General features: G+C 31.3%; 1 protein-coding gene across 1 annotated transcript in view; it reads right to left on the bottom strand.

Moving 5' to 3' along the window:
* TARBP1 (TAR (HIV-1) RNA binding protein 1) overlaps positions 1–16,688 on the bottom strand; it is a 70,980-nt gene that overhangs the window by 31,105 nt on the left and 23,187 nt on the right. The window contains exons 11-19 of the mRNA XM_051993587.1: positions 11,661–11,760; positions 10,188–10,360; positions 6,828–6,925; positions 6,310–6,471; positions 3,270–3,451; positions 2,705–2,966; positions 2,433–2,621; positions 1,762–1,961; positions 1,503–1,574 (exon numbers count right to left, since the gene is read on the bottom strand). Coding sequence (XP_051849547.1) covers positions 1,503–1,574; positions 1,762–1,961; positions 2,433–2,621; positions 2,705–2,966; positions 3,270–3,451; positions 6,310–6,471; positions 6,828–6,925; positions 10,188–10,360; positions 11,661–11,760 — 1,438 coding nt within the window. The remainder of the gene's footprint in view (positions 1–1,502; positions 1,575–1,761; positions 1,962–2,432; positions 2,622–2,704; positions 2,967–3,269; positions 3,452–6,309; positions 6,472–6,827; positions 6,926–10,187; positions 10,361–11,660; positions 11,761–16,688) is intronic.

Raw genomic sequence — 16,688 nt, 5'->3', positions numbered from 1 at the left:
CCTTGACACTTGTTCTTATTCAACATTCATACTCTATTGTTCTTCATATAATAAGGAAAGCACATCTGATACCATAGCCAAATAATAAAATCTTATAAAAGCAGAATGTATGTATGTAAAATTACAAATATTTCTTTTTTCAAGTAACAATTAGAATAAATAAATATAAAGTATCAGAATGACTGGAGTGCTAACAATTAGAATAAATAAATATAAAGTATCAGAATGACTGGAGTTTTTCTATATTAAAAAATACAAGGTACATCTGAAAAAGGGAGTCTCTATTCTTGGACTCCTTTCTATTTGAAAAACTAGGAAAAGCAGAGCTAAATATAAACCAAAAATGATCAGCAATTAATTTAATGAATTTCCACATTTCTTACTGTTCTAATATGAATGAGAATATCATTTTAAGTTAACTGGATATTTTTACACATGCTACAGTAGAAACCACAAGGGCTCTTAACTTTTTTTTTAAGTCATGGATCTAGCAGTCAAGTAAAACCTATAGAATCTTTCTCAGAAAAAAAGCTGCTCGGTTTTAGTTTTTAATTTCTAATTGACGGAAATTCTAAAATTAAGTTAGAGGTTATTAAAATAAAGATGAAATTTGTTCCCCCATGCAAGTTCATGGGCTCCCTTAAATCTATCCACAGACTCCTAGAAGGTTAAGAATCCCTGTTAGACTCTCTCTCATTTAAAGCACAAACTCTTAAAAAAAGAAAGTGGATAAATTTAACTCCATGAATGACAGATACTCTTATAATGCACCTGGGAAAATTTTCAAAATAATATGTTTTAATGACTATAACTTTGGCTTTTACTAAAAAAAGGAATAATGGTGAAATCCATTATGAATTATCACAAACAGAAATCAAAGTGAATAATAACAATATTACTACTCTCTTTTAGGGAACAAAATAAATTTGAAAAAATCATGTAAAAAAGCACAGGTCAGAAATTTAAGAGACTAATTAGTCATAAAATGTGAAAAACACTATAATGAAAATTTTCACAAGCCTGAATTTACAGAATAGATAAGAGAAATCGGGTAAAATCAAAATAAAAACTTTTAAAATGTTTCACAGTAATTGTTTTATTTGATATGATAATTAGTTAGCTATGACATCTGTAAATTTTTGTTACAAAGAAAATCTAAAGGATATATCATTTTAGTATATTCTACAGGGCTCAAAAATCTGTATCTTTTTTGTTTTTTCCTTTGGTTCTTTTAGTGCAAAGGTTATATTATTGAATTTTTACATAATAGCACCAAGAAAAAGTTTTCAAAAATAGCATATTAAAATGTGTTTTTTGAAAGCTAGTTTAAACAACATTGTTCTTTACAGGTAGCCAATGCTTAATAAATGTAAATTGAATATAATCTAACTGCTTTCTAACTAGTAAGTACTCCCCTATTTAACAAAGTTTATCTTTTTATAATAATAAAGAAACAATTTCCCATTTATGTAAACACAAGGAAAAATGTTAAACATACTTACTTTTCTGTGACAATATTTGCTGCACATTCACATCCAAGATTTTCTATGAAGGCTTGTACATCCTGTATAAGCCTTAACAAAAAAAAAAAAAAAAAAAGACAAAACATTAAAGTACAAAATAATTCCAAATCTAACAGCTTTTATTTTTCTTAGTAGCTTCAAAACAAAGAAAAGTAATGTAAAGTAGTTGGCACATATAATCCCACCCACTTAAATATTTAATGTAAATATGATAGTATAAAAACATGTGCCTTTTTACCTCTGATCTCGCCTAAATACAGTTCCAAAGATGCAGCCCTCAATAATAAGTTCAATATAATCTCTAGCACTTGAGAATGGATCCTGGGACAGAGTCAAATCATTGGATGTAGGAACTATCCAAGACTGACAGCAATAACTTATTAATACATTGAAGACCCCAGTCTTTGTTGTGGACATTTCAATTATCTTATATATGATCTAGAATGAAAAGAAAATGGAAGTCAATTTACTTACTTGCATTTTTACTTTCAGAGAAATCAGTCATTCTATAAACTATTACATGAACAACTTCTAACTAAACTCTTTAGTATAAATTGCAATATAACCAATATTAAGTCTATAAATAAATCTACTCAATGCCTAAAGACAATTCCAAAAAAAACCATCAAAAAATCACAGTACTAACAAAATCACTTCGATTCCTTAATTTTGGGGTGTGTTTTTTTTTTTTTAAAGTAGTGATAATCACCTAGAAATCACCAAAGAAAAATTCCCTCCCCAAAAAAGGAAAAAAAATGAATAATCTCATAAATAGAAAATGCCATGGCTTACTCAGGTTTAGATTTCATTTTTAATCATATAAAGCCCATTATACTATGCTGGTTAGTTATCTTTCTTACATTCACACCTTTGAAGATAATATAATAAATGCTTTAAGAAAAAATTTACCTCCTTTATTTTTGAGTATGATTGGCCCTTGATTCTGGCAGCAACAGTTAGAACTCTGATATCAAAGACAAATTGGACAAAAGCTTTTAAATTAGACCAGAATATCAGTTGCGTGTTGCTCAAAGAATATATAATTTTCCAAGCCGTATCAAAAGACTCAATGCATAGTGATTCAGAGGAACAAAGAAGCTAGAGAGAGAGAGAGAGAGAGATCACTTAATTTCATATTTTTTATAATTATTCCTATTAAATTCACATGTCTTATCACTTACCTTAGGAACCAATATTTTCATGCAATGAAATACTGGTAAAACCTGATCAGAAGGAAGAATATTAAGAGCTTCTAATGCAGATTGCAAAATGACTACTGGCTTTGGAACAACTTGCAGAATGGGTTCCAGCATCTCATCCTTTGTGGTTGGCATAAGAATATAATATTTATTTAATAGGAAAGAGAGGCAGAGCCACTGATCATGAATATACTGGGCAACTACTCTCCCCCATCCCTGGGAAGAGGATGATTCTTCAAATAAACTGTAACCAAAAAAAAAATACTATTATTAGCTATACTTATTTATGACAAAATTTATTTTCTTTGCATATACAGAACATCAATACCATCAATTTCCCCTCACTATAAGAGAATTATCAAAATTGAAGAAACTCATTTATTATCAATTAACAGAAAGAAAATCTGCTAATATCATTGCTGTCTAAAATAAATACAACTACACATAGTCAAACCAAAATGACATAAGCAGGACTGGGTAAAATAAGTATCTAATTCAATTACTGAAACACAAGAATAAGATCTTAAGATAGAAAGGATGTACAAACCTGTTTTGTTCTTCAGTAAGTGGCTTTCTTACTATCTGATTGAGGTGAAAAGATGAAATATATTTTTCCAAACTTCCAACATCTAAGAAATCAAGATCTGACTTTTGAGCAAGCATACCACAAATCACTGCCAAACACTCCATACTAACCACTTTCTGAATCTGTTCATTAAGTTTTGGTTCCTGACAAAGAAAAATACATATATATTGTAACACAATCCATTTTATCTTTAAGTCAATAATTAATCAATTTCTCTTTAATTTTTATCCACTTCTACTTGTACTCTCTGGAGAAAAGCAAAAGATATGTGTCACTTTTCTTGACTACAGAAAACAACTCTGATAAATGTGCCCTGTATTGTATAAAACAATGCATAGTGCCTTAACCACATTGCCCCAAATCATTTAACAAGTATTACAATTAGGAATAAAATCCTATTCTCTGCCATGAGTAATTTAAGTCAATATTATTTAATAGTATTAGCTAACATATATATAGTGTCTAAAGGTTTGCAAAACACTTTAAAAATATTGTCTTATTTAATCCACATCAAGATTCTCACAAGCTATTATGTTAAATGACTTGCTCACGGTTATACAGCTATTAAGGATCTGAAATAAGATCTGGTACTCTGCCTCTAATGCTGCCCATTTCACATCTCTACACTATATCCAAATATATGCACCTGCTGTCTAACACTCTTAAGCTTCCAACATGTTTACAAGAAACTCTTTTACTTCTGTCCACTCTTATCCATATTCTCTGTCAATTGTGATTCTTGTACTTTCCCTCTAAAATTATTTTCTAGCTAACTGCATATTGTGTGCTATATGTGTGTGTGTGTTTCTATTCTATGTTCCTAGTTATTTTTATTGTGTACAGTGTCTTAAATGTTTTCTCCTACATTATAAAGTAAGCTCCTTAAGGGAAGGGATAATGTTTCTTTCTTGTTACTCTCAGTGCATTATACAATGCCTGGTGTTTAATAGGTAATTATTTAAGTAAGCATTTAATAAATGCTTGCTGACTGACTTGTATATATCATTATGAATTATAATCTGTAATCTAGAAGTTTGGGTGACCACACATTCATTTTAAGAAGCATTGGTCATGGAAGCATGTGACAGCCCTGAAAAGAGAGGCAGAAGGAAATATTACTAGGAAGACTCAAATGTCTCATAAGTTGCCAATTGGTCATGTCTATGATACCATCTGAAGGAAATGTTTTTCAAATTTCCTCTACCCCAAAGGGGGAATACAAAATAACTGGCATCTATATAGACTATTTTGATATTGTATACCACTATAAAATTACAATAATTTTCAAGTAGTAGTTATTTTATTACATAATTATGGGAACTTTGCTTTATATTTACACCTATTAGATATATAAAAAAATTTTTTTTGAAACAATATAATTTTTTAAATTAACATGTTTTCCCATATCATCAAAATATATGGAATACTGGAAAGAATGCCACATTTGGAGACACAAAATCCAGGTTCAATTCCCAGGTTCTGCCACTTAGTACCTATCTTAAGTCACTTAAAGATTTCTCTGAATCTCAGTTTTATCATCTATAAAATGAGAGGGTTTAGATAAAATGACATTAAAGGTCCTTTCTCAATCTCTTCCTATGATTCTTTGATCTTAGTGGTCTTCAGAAGTCCAAGGATGAATGGATCCAAACAAGTAACTGAGGATTCAAAGAAGATGCTTGAAGCAAAACATACACAAGGTCTTGGTGCCACTGTTCCTGAGTGAAAATTCTGGATAAATTAGAACAATGTCTTTATTACAGTCTTGGAGTTGTTCACAGGACTTTTCCATCTGCTGTCATTTCATCATTACTACAGCCCTGGGAAGTCAGGCTAAAAGCACTGTCCTCATTTGACATGTAAAAAATAAATACAATGAAGTTTTGTTCCTACTAATGATAATAATAGCAGCAAGTAGCATTTATATAGCAATTTAAGGTTTGTAAAGCACTTTACAATTATTTTATCAGTTGATCATCACAACAACTCTGGGAAAAGTGTTACTTTTCCCATTTTACAGATGAGGAAACTGAGGCATATAAAGATTAAGTGACTTGCCCAGGTCACATAGCTAGTCCTAGGCAGGCTTTGAATTCCAGACTTCCTTATTCCAAGTTTTATTTCTTATGATACTTAGCTTATTCTACCTAGATCTGAACCTAGAAATTACTACATATCTTCGTTCTCCTTTTAACTCAGTCATGCTCTTTTTCACAAGACTACATTCTTGTGTTATTATAAGGTAGGGTCACAGGATTATAGATTTAGAGATAGAAGAGACTTTCAAAGTCAAATAGTCCAATCTTCCTTTTATACAGTTGGAGAAACTGATGCCTATCAAAATGGAATCAGTCCATTACAAGTGATCTGTAATTTCAATCTTACCATTTTGCAGTCACACCTCAGTTTGCAAAATGATTTTCTTAAAGCACGTCAGATTACATCACTACCCTACTTAATAACCTTCATTGGGCTCCCTATTTCCTCTAAGATCAAAAGCAAGCTCTTAAGAGTCTTTCACAAAGGTATCTCCAACCCACCTTTCCAAAGCTAACATACTTTATTTATATTTCATCCAAATGGATTTTTTTGTTGTTCTTCTCACATGAGACTATAGCTTACATTTTGGTGTCTTTTAATTAAGCTGTTCTCCATGCCTGGAATGGACTGACTACCACTTCCTAAAATTCCTTGTGTCTTTAAAAATTCATCTGACATACCACTTTCTTCCTAGTTCTACTGCCCTTTTTCACAAAAGAAAATTTACATTGTATTTAATATATTTTTTTTTGCTTATTTACATACATGTATTCTTCAAAGGAAGAAGATCAGAGACTTTCATTTTTATTTTTATATCTTTAGTAGTTAGCACATTGCCTCAAACATAGGTGTTGCTTAATAAATGTTTACTGATGAATTGATTACTAAAGTTAGATCAAATAATATTCTTTGTTAGCTACAATAGATTCACCAAAAAAAATTACACTGTTAGAAAAATTACCTTTTCACTACTCATGTCTTGCAGGTGCAGAATGGAAGCATTTTTTAAAACAGAAATGAATCTCCAAATGGAGTTATTATTTTTCCACCCAGTTTTCCCATGTAAATTCACAAGTGCAGATAATGTTGTTAAGTATAAGTGACAACGTTCTAGATCTGAAACCTAAGACAAATAAAAAATATGTATAATTGTTATTAAAATATCTCTAAGAAAAAATTACATTTAAAAATCAAGATTCAATGATCCTTCACAAATGGATTATATATCAAAAATCAGGAATCATAACCAAAGATGAAATTTTTCATTTTTTACAAACACAGAAAATATACTCACAAATGGATAATTGGGGAAGCATGAAAGAGCCAATAATCATCTAGCAAAAGAGTTGGATAGCCAGCATCACACAAGTTCTTATGTGTAAAAAGACTCCTTTTAAGCAGATTTATTCAAGAGAAAAAATGATACATAATATTTGAATTTAACAACTCAACTGTTAAGCTATTCCATTAAATACTTACAGTACTTAATTCACTGGAAGTTAACCTTCTAACAATAAACTCAAAAATACTTTCTGTAGCGGATACGACAGAATTCTGAAGAAGAATTAGTACGCCATCTGTACCAAAAGAAAAAGTGCATTATTTCAGAAATATCAGAAATACAACTCAAAAATATTACAAGCAAGACAAAAAAAGCATTTATCAAGCATCTACCATGGACCAGGTACTGTACTAAAGTACTAGGGATTTAAAAAAAAAAAAAAAAAAAAAAGGCCAAGCTCTCAGGATGTTCACAGTCTAATAGTGGAGAGACAATACACAACAAAACTATATACAAACAAGATATATACAGGATAAATTGGAAAAAGCATTAGAGAGCGCTAAGTAAAAGGAGGAGTGAGAAAGACCTTCTGCAGAAGGCAGGACTTTAGATGTGATCTCAAAATTTACAAAAACTAATACTGGGCACATCGTTTTGTATAAAAACAATAATAGTTCATAATGAACCTTCAGTGTGAAAAAGTCACAAGCTAATAGATAGAGGGAAACAATTTCTTTAATAAAAGAATATTAATTTAAGGTCCCTACTCATCACTCAAATATTGACAGGAAATATGACATTAATTTCTTCTTCATTTTCTTGTCTATATGACATTAAATTTTTAAATATTCTATGCATGTTAATTGTCATATGTATAAATACTCTCAGTTACTTAGGTATTTCTAATCACATAGGACTGGTCTAATTTATTATGAGAGATGCAAGACAGAGAGAACATAGTTGCTCTCGTTCTTTCCACCATTACCACCCCTTTCCTTACACAAGCTCTCTTTTACTGTAACACTGCAATAGAAAGTTACTTACGGACATGTTACCTATACTACATAACCTTTGATGTGTTAACTTTCCTACATTAAGAATTTAATAAAAATGATTTATTTAACTATTTAGCAAGTAACTGCTTTACAGTTAGAAAAACTGAAAGATTTGGAATACAAATACAAATTTGGCATGACACTCTTAATTCTTTTAGAAGAGCTGAGTAACGTTATTTTCCTTCATTTATACATGACAACTTAGATTTCTTTAACAAAAAAAGTTAGGGACAAGGATTGTCATATTCCCCACAGTGCACAAGAGAATAACAAGGAAAAAGAAACCATTTAAATAAAGTATACACAGACAGCATAAAACAAGGAATGTGAATTTTGTGGTAGGCTTATGGGCTCAATCTCAGTCTTTAATAGTCATGTTATATACCTAAAAAACTGTTCTGTAATAGCAGCAGTCAAATCTTTATACTATTAGTGAATACAAAAAAGCATGTAATTCCCTTCTTAAATTAAATGCAAGATAATTGTTTGGGTCAGGTTCCAATGTCAGATGACCAAAAGAGGTAATACTGAAACTGAGAACATAAGTAAGAATAATCCAAGAAAGCAAAGAGATGTATACAACAAATTCTTAGCATAAAACATGCAAAAAAAAAAAAGATGCATAAAACAAATTCATTCTGCCAGATTCAACAACAGACTGAGGAGATTAGTGAGGTACAGTGGTTCCAAGTAGTGAAACCATTACTTCAACTAGAGGATGCCATGTTACTTTCACGTTAGCATTGAGAGAATTAGAGGAGTTGTAATGCTTTCTCTCAAAACAGTAAACATGTTGTCTAAAAATTGGGGTATTTTCTAATAGAAAAAACTCTGACAAAAGTGTTTTTGTTGAATTTGCCTCACTGATATTCTCTTCTTACATCACTAGACTTCTCAATGATGCCTTCCTTACAACAAGAACATAACCATGCCTTCTAATGAAGTTTAATTAAGCAAAATCAATCAACCCATTGGCCATGTGTAACAGCATATGACCCATAGCTCTATTCCACAACTTGTCTGATGAGGCAGGGGAGCTGCTTCAATATGCTGAAGGCCCTAGTCACTGCACTGATCAGAATTCTAAACCTTTCTGTTGTTATTTTTCTTCACATTACTGTGTCTATCAGGCAAACTGCTTTCTTGTTCTATTTACTTCACTATGCTTTCCAAATTTCTCTGAATTATTCACATTCATCATTTCTTATGGAACAATAACATTCCAGTCTACTCATATGTCATTTGTTCAGCCATTCCCCAATGAGCACCCATTTTCCTGAGCTCTTTACTTCTACAAGTACTGCTATAAATATTTAACAAGGTTTCTCATTACACAGAATTGGATATACAAATCAGGTCTAATCAAGTCCTAAAATATATTGTATATGGCAAAAATAAGCTTCATTTAACATGGATATAGGTGTTTTTACCAAAAACACTAGCTTTATAAAGAGGTATATTATACCTGTTCCAAATCCAAGAGACAAGTCGCCAATAAAATAACTGACCTTAAGTAACTATATACAAATATGCAAGAATAGGCAGTAAGTAAAACAGAGATTCTAATACAAGGAAACAGATTTTACCTCAGTTAATTATATTATGACTTGGTGAAAGAAATATGGCTCTAATAAGTATAAACCTTATTCAAAAGAATGAGACAGGTAAAAGTGGCAGAGGTGGAAAGTACCCAGCATAGCCTATTAAGAAAGATATAGATACAGAAAAGAGGAGAGGGAAAATGATGAAAAGAATTTGGGTATCTGTCAACAAATACCAAAACAAATACTATCTCATTAAAAAAATTGATATTGTTTAACAATTTTGTAAATGATAATGATAATTCAATTATTTGGAAAAGAAATTACAGTTCTCTAAAGTTTTTTACTAGCTAATTTTTTTTCACTAGCTAAAAAATGCAATGTGGCAGAAAATCTGGATTCAAATTGTACCTCAGACACCTAGTAACTGACCCTGAAACTGTGTGACCCTGAAACAACTTTGTAACTCATTTTCCCAAAAATGCCATTTACATTCTGGGCTTCCTCTTGCTCTCTTCACCTGATCGCAACTCTGTCAGTGGGATGAGGGACCCTGATAACGGAACTCTCCTCTTATCTTAGTCAGCTTACCATTCCTGGCTATTCTCAATCTTGACTCTACTTTATGGGCATCTTCCCCCATCAGAATGTAAACTCTGGGAGGGCAGAGCTATTCAATTTGTTTCTGAACCACACACACTTAGCAGAGTGCACAACACAGCAAATGCTTCACAAATGCTTCTTTCCTTTGTTTGTTTCTCTGTTTTCCCCATTTACGCATTTAGAACTTAACTCTTTAGTTACAGATGTTTTTCCCTATGCTGTAACACATAATGTAATACAGATATATTGTCCCCACTCAAATACTAAAATACTTAAAGATAACATTTTTTATTTCCTTTTATTCCTTAAATCCAAATGATAAACAGCCCAAGTATAAAACTAACAATATATCACTTACCATCTTGTGTTAGGGAACCTTTCGATGAACAAGTCTGTAATAACTTCAGTAACAACTGTAAGCATTTGTCAGTTTTCAGCAAGGGTATGTAAGCATTTGTGCCAAGCTTCATGAGGACATCCATAAAAGGATGCAAGAAAGCCTTTAATTCATTCTGTGTTTTCTTCTTCTCACTATACATTTTTTAAAAAAAATCACAAAACAAATGTTTCAAGCTAAGACAAATTCCATTCAGTCTATGACTTAGGGAACTACTTCCCTAAAATTGCTAAATATTAATCTATGTTATAAATTAGCCTCAGAATTTAGTTTATGAGTGTGTTCTTCATACCTTAGCATACTTTGGTCTTTCTACTTGCCCATTTTAATCATATTTTCTCCCATGAGTTTAATAATATTCACTTTAGAAGAAAAGCATAGTTAAGTATATATTATACTCACTTCCAAATAAGTACAAAATACAAAAGAAACCTGAAGTTAATTTTCTTTGGAAAATAGTTTCAAATTTGTTATTTTTTTCCTATAAAGAAAACTTTTGTGAGATAGAATGTTGATAAATCATATATATTAAACAAAATCTGAGAACAGAGCAGCTCAAAAACATATACTTCTTTATTTATTTCTCAAATATGCCTATGACCAATAATATAATAATCATAAAAATTTTAATTTACATTGCATTTCAAAGTTTACAAAACACTTTAGTCAAAATGACACCATGGATCAGGAATAATAAATATATTAAATGTTTATTTTTTTTTAACTTAAACTACTTTTAGCCAAAAAAAACAAAAAACTTAGCTAATATAGAGTTCTATATCACAGACTATCAGATTCAATCTGCTACTTGCTTCTGTATAATCAATATGCTAACAATGATTTTTACATTTTAAAACACAACCTTATTTTTCTTTTTTTAAATGTAAAAAAAAAAAAAAAAAAAAAAAAAAAAGCATTTTTTAACTCATGGCCTGGTATGGCCCACAGGCCACAATTTCCCAGTTCCTGATTTATAAAGTCACCAAGAAAAAACACTTTGCAATTTCAGAGCAATATAGTTTGATCTGTTCATATTTTCTACAACACATATAAAGTATAAGATAATCCCTTCTATTTGTGTAAGGGTCAAAAAATTGTAAAAACACAAAATTTTCAGGAGGGGAAAATTTTAGCCGTGTTATTAGTTAATTTTGGGGATTTGCATGTATACAAAGTATGAGTTTTTAAGCCCTTATTAAACAGATTAAAATCTGTTGTTTTGGTACCCAGCTTTTCTTCTTCCATAAATTGACTAATTTGCTAATCTTCAAAATCACTTTGATTATTTTTGAACATTTTCTTAATAGGCAGACCAAGATGCTAGTCATCCCACTCATGATGCCATCAGTAAACCTAATGAGTAAACCTCTGCACCCAATCATCTGAATGGAACCACAGATCTGATTAGCTTTCTTTTTAAAGCAACACACTTACCTATATTTATTTTTCATTTCCTCCACATCTGCAGCAAGCAGGATCATCACAGCAACAAGTTTAGCTTCATGCCAATCAGGCATAAAGCAATTTCCTCCTGCTTAAACAATATTTAGAACTTGTAAGGCCTTAGAATCAAGTTCATATGTGAATCATTTAATTATTATTCAGTTCTTTGGCTAACTTACTGACATGAAATATGACCATTTTTCATAAACAGTAAATATCATAGTCCTAGGTAATACTAAAGTGAAACTAGAAAAGAATTAAAGGTAATTGAAATTAAACATAGCAGAATTTCCATTTTTTAAAAGAATCTGAATAAATTATTCCCTAAATATACCAAATACATTTAAGACTAAAAATGGTCAGCGTATAATTCAATTATAAAAATTTCATACCACTTACTCCAGTTATGCACAGCACTTAGTCTAAGTACAAGAAAGCCCCTGCCCTCAGAGTTAATTAAACATTATATAATTAGTACAACAATTCTGGGAAGTAATTTGGAATTAACTGTAGTTGTCTGCATGCAGTCTCTTCCATTAGATTGTGAATTCCTTAAGGCCAGGAACTGGGTTTTTTGTTGTTGGAGTTTTGTTTTTTGTTTTTTTTTTTGAGGGAGGAGTTCTTTGAGGGTGAAGAGAAAGAAAGGACAGACTTTTCTTTGTACTTCCAGAACTTAAAACGATGCCTGACACATGGCAGAAACACAATAAATGCTATTTGATTATAAGAAATGATGAGCATACTGAATAAAAGGAAGCAAGGAAAGAAGTACATGAATTAACATAAAGTGAAGTAAGCAAAGCCAGAAAAATAATATGCATGACAATAATGTAAATGAAAAGAATCATTAGAAAACAACTAAAAATATTTTGAAAATAAAGAACAATTATGACCCCAAAAGAGAGATGAGAAGATAATTCCTTCACTCTTTGTAAAACTTTATGGGTCTATAAATATAGAACGTTGAATATAGTGTCAGATTTTATTTTTGATGTATTGATTTTTTCCTCCTATGTCTCTTTTCCTCTTTTTTCTTTTAAAAAAAAAATCATTTGTTATAAGGAATGGCTCCCTGGGAATAGAAGAGAGAAGATACATGGAAAAATCTAGATGATATAAAAACAAATATCAATAAAAACTGATTTTAAAAATTTGGTAATGATGAAACATTAGGTTGGGAGAATGGTTCTGAATATGAAAAACTCACAAAGGTGTTCTCAAAAGGAAAAGAAGTACTTTATTTTGTGAAAGACACCACAGGCTAACCAAAGACCTTGCAGGGGCTGAGGGTGAAAAAACACTACTTAAAAGTCAGAGGCAGGAAGGTAGTGAGATAGCAAGGGCAGAGTCTAGAGAATTAAGAAGTTATTGAGGGTCTTAGAGGAGCAGGAACTCGAATCCGCATTATGTGGTTTCTGCTCAGGAGAAGGGAGAGTCGCTCAACCACAGGGTTCTTGATACTAAAGAGTATTCATTGTTTGGGTCCAGGTACAAGAGAGCAGCTCCAGACATCTGGGAGGGTAACTTAGCAGAATGAAGTTATTAGGCTCAAGTCCCTTTCTTTCCCACCCATTCTCCAAGGTTATGCCACACCCCCAAAAGCTATCTTTCTAAGGTGATAAGTGGCCTGTGGCTTCTTGAAAAGTACCGGGGTCTCTGCTACAGCACTCTCAAGGGCTGCACCACACCAGTATATTTTCTAAGAATCTACTGTTTTCAAGATACTGAGCTAAAAAAAATCAAAGAGTTTTAAGACATAATACTAAACCTCAAGACACTTACATTCTAGCTTACAGTAAAAAAGTAGGTGAATAACCAAATACAGTACATTGCATATAGTAAGCATTTAATCAAACAGCAATTTCATTGTCATTTCTCAGATCCCTTCTGGAGAGGGCAGACATCAAAGAAGTTTTCATGGAGAAGGTAGCATTTGAGCTGATAATGGATAGGTAAGACTTAAATAAAGCCTGATAAGCAAGAAATGACTTAAGTATGGAGAGAAGAAATATAAAACATGTTCAGCAAATAATGGAGTAGTCTGGAAAAGAAATATATGAAAGAGGTGGCATGGTTTAGGAAAAAGAATACTAGATTTGGAAGTCAAATCTGGATGAGTCTTAGCTCCAGGATTTACTTTACTATCCATTTATGTGTAATTTAATAATGTATATAAATTATGGCATAAGAGGGACTAATAAAAATGATAAAAGGGGTACAAAATATATCGTATTAGTTCAAAGTATAGGTCTTTAGCACATCAAATGGTTCAATATCAGAAGCAGATATGATTTCATTAATGGAAATAATATTAAATAAAAGGCATTACCATCTGCCTTGCTAGAACCATTGGACTTTTCCCTCTATCTTTCCTACAGATGAATCCTCCTCTATGTAGTGCCTCTCCCTATTAAGACAAATCCTAACAGGTAAAGGTCATCTCACTTTTCTTTATGTATCTCCAATATTTAGAACACTATAACTTTTCAATTTTTTTTCCACTTTTTTCAATCATTCACTGGATTTAAGTTCTAACTTTATGTAAGCATTTAATATTCCAATCTGTTTCTTCATCTACAAAACATAGGAGTCAAAACTAGGTAGCAAAGTTCCCCTAAAGTTCTGAATCCTATTTCTCCACTTTAGATCATGAATAAAGGAAATTCATGAAGGAGGAAGAACAGTTGTTAGTCACATCCCTTAAAAACATGAGTGGTTCCAATTATTTTAGAGACTAAACAAGTCTAAAAATCAATATTTTGGTAGTTTTTTAAACAGACTGCAGAAATACAAAATTATTAAACACTTGATAATGTTCGCAAAGATAAAGAATAATAAAGAATAACTGGGCCTGTTAAACCAACAATTCAAATTCTAAAACTTTTTGGGGGGGAGAAAAAGGGAAGAGGTATGGAATAAATAGAAGTTCCAAAACACTCTAAAAAGGATTTTAACAATGAGAGACATTATTCAAAAATGTATAATATCTAATTACAGAATCCTAATAACTGGGTTTATAGCTGTCATAAGATATACTTCAATGTTAATTGATTTCTTTGGATTAATAATCCTTTTTCAAGTAGGTACAGTGTAATCTTTGATCAAAATATTTTGTCTAATATGCTGACTACGTTTTGTACAAAATAGGCTACTCAAAAGTAATTATACTTAATTAATCCAAGCTCAGATAAAACTTTATATCTATTCATTTCCAGAGTATTTTTTGTATGATTAAAGGCAGATGTCGAAGGCATTCTTTGACTTTATTTGTAGAATCCAAGAAAAGGATCTTCAAAAATAGCATCTATTTTGATCTATGTAGCAGGAACCCCCACATAAGTTTTCTAAAGTTATTGTGATTAACTAACTTCAAGAACAATTTTGGAAAAAGATATGTTCCTCATACTGAATTTGTTATGAACTTTTTCAAACAGAGTTACATGTGATACAATTTACATTTTTTAGGGGGGTGTTCAATAATTCATAATAGAAAAATAAGAGATATCAAGCATCTGGTGTTTAAAAAAAAAAAGGTCTGTTACTTACTGCTGACACAGACACGGTCTTAACTTACAGTTTCTCTGCAATGGCCGCTTTGAGAAATCAGAACAAAAGTTATTTTAGATGCAGCAATTAGCATGGTGATGCTTTAGCTTGATGAATTTATCAATCCAAAATCAACTTTAGAATAGTATATCTTTTCATTCTCAAAACCTCAATCTAACTCTGCTCTGGGCTGTATAACCTACATTTAATTTTTGTATTCCCAAGTTTTGCAAGAATTTTTGGTCAAAACCATTCAAGTTCTGGTTCATGTATAATTGTCAATACAGGGGACTGGGGCTGTGATTTCATTTGTATGGGGAATTAACAAATGAAAAAATTCCCCCTACAAATGCAAGTCAACATCTTTCCAACAACTTAACAGTGTTAATTAAAGCTTAGACAACTTAGGAGAGATCAGGTGCCTATGTTAACACAATCAGGACTCTGTCAAGTTGAGACTTGATGCTAGGTCTTCTTGGCTGTAAGTCCAGCTCTCAATTTATCATCCCACACTGCCTCTCAGTTCTTACACATGGCATTTGTTCTCTTTTCTTTCAAACTAGCAAGAGTTTAAATTATTAAAGCTGATTTCCATCAGTCACTATTCATACATCAAGATATCAACTCCTAAAATTTTTAAGGAACAAATTTTGTTTCTAAAAATAATCTTATATATTAAGTTTACATATTTAATTAGATTTGAAAGTGTATGGTACACATTACAAGCACACTATAAATTTAAGCTATTTAAGCTATGTTAAATAGAACATATACTAAAATCCATTTATTTTAAGTGTAAGGAAAATAATCTAACAGATGCACAGAACTTACTAACACCCAGAATATTGTACAACTATTCCAGCAAGAAAGAAAGCATGATACTATTCATAAAGGATAATCATGTTAGCAGAAACCCTTTAATTGGCAATATCAATATATGAAACTATAGTATGATCTGTGACAGTGCAGGCAAATACAAGAGGTGAGAAATCAAAATGTAAAATTCATGCAAATTATAACTTATTCTTGATAGTAATGAAGTAATTCTCTTAATGAAAGAATACCTTATTTAAAACAAATAAAATAGCCTTGAAAACAGAAAAGCAAACAGAATGCATAGAATCTTGAAAGACGGAAGGAATCCTAAAAACCACTTTAAAAATCTACTCCTCACGTTGTGCATGAATTCCTTCTATTCTCTTAACCCGAGATCCACGGATGTGTGGATAGATTTCAGAAGGTCTGTAAACTTGAGTGGGATAAAAAATTATTTTCACTAAAATTTGGTTTCCTTTGTAATCTTATATATTTTATTCTATTCATTTAAAAAACATGATTCTGAGAAGAAGGAATGCACAGACTTTTTACCAGATTTCCAAGGAGTCAATGACACAAAAAAGATGAAGGACTTCCTGCTCTACAACATCCCTGGCAAGTGAGAATTCTGGCTATATTTTAATCCCTCAGTAATGA

This window comes from Antechinus flavipes, chromosome 4 (assembly GCF_016432865.1).
Source record: "Antechinus flavipes isolate AdamAnt ecotype Samford, QLD, Australia chromosome 4, AdamAnt_v2, whole genome shotgun sequence".
In the NCBI taxonomy this organism is placed as follows: Eukaryota; Metazoa; Chordata; class Mammalia; order Dasyuromorphia; family Dasyuridae; genus Antechinus; species Antechinus flavipes.
Note: the sequence above shows the minus strand (reverse complement) of the source record. Positions and strands in the feature narration are given on the sequence as shown.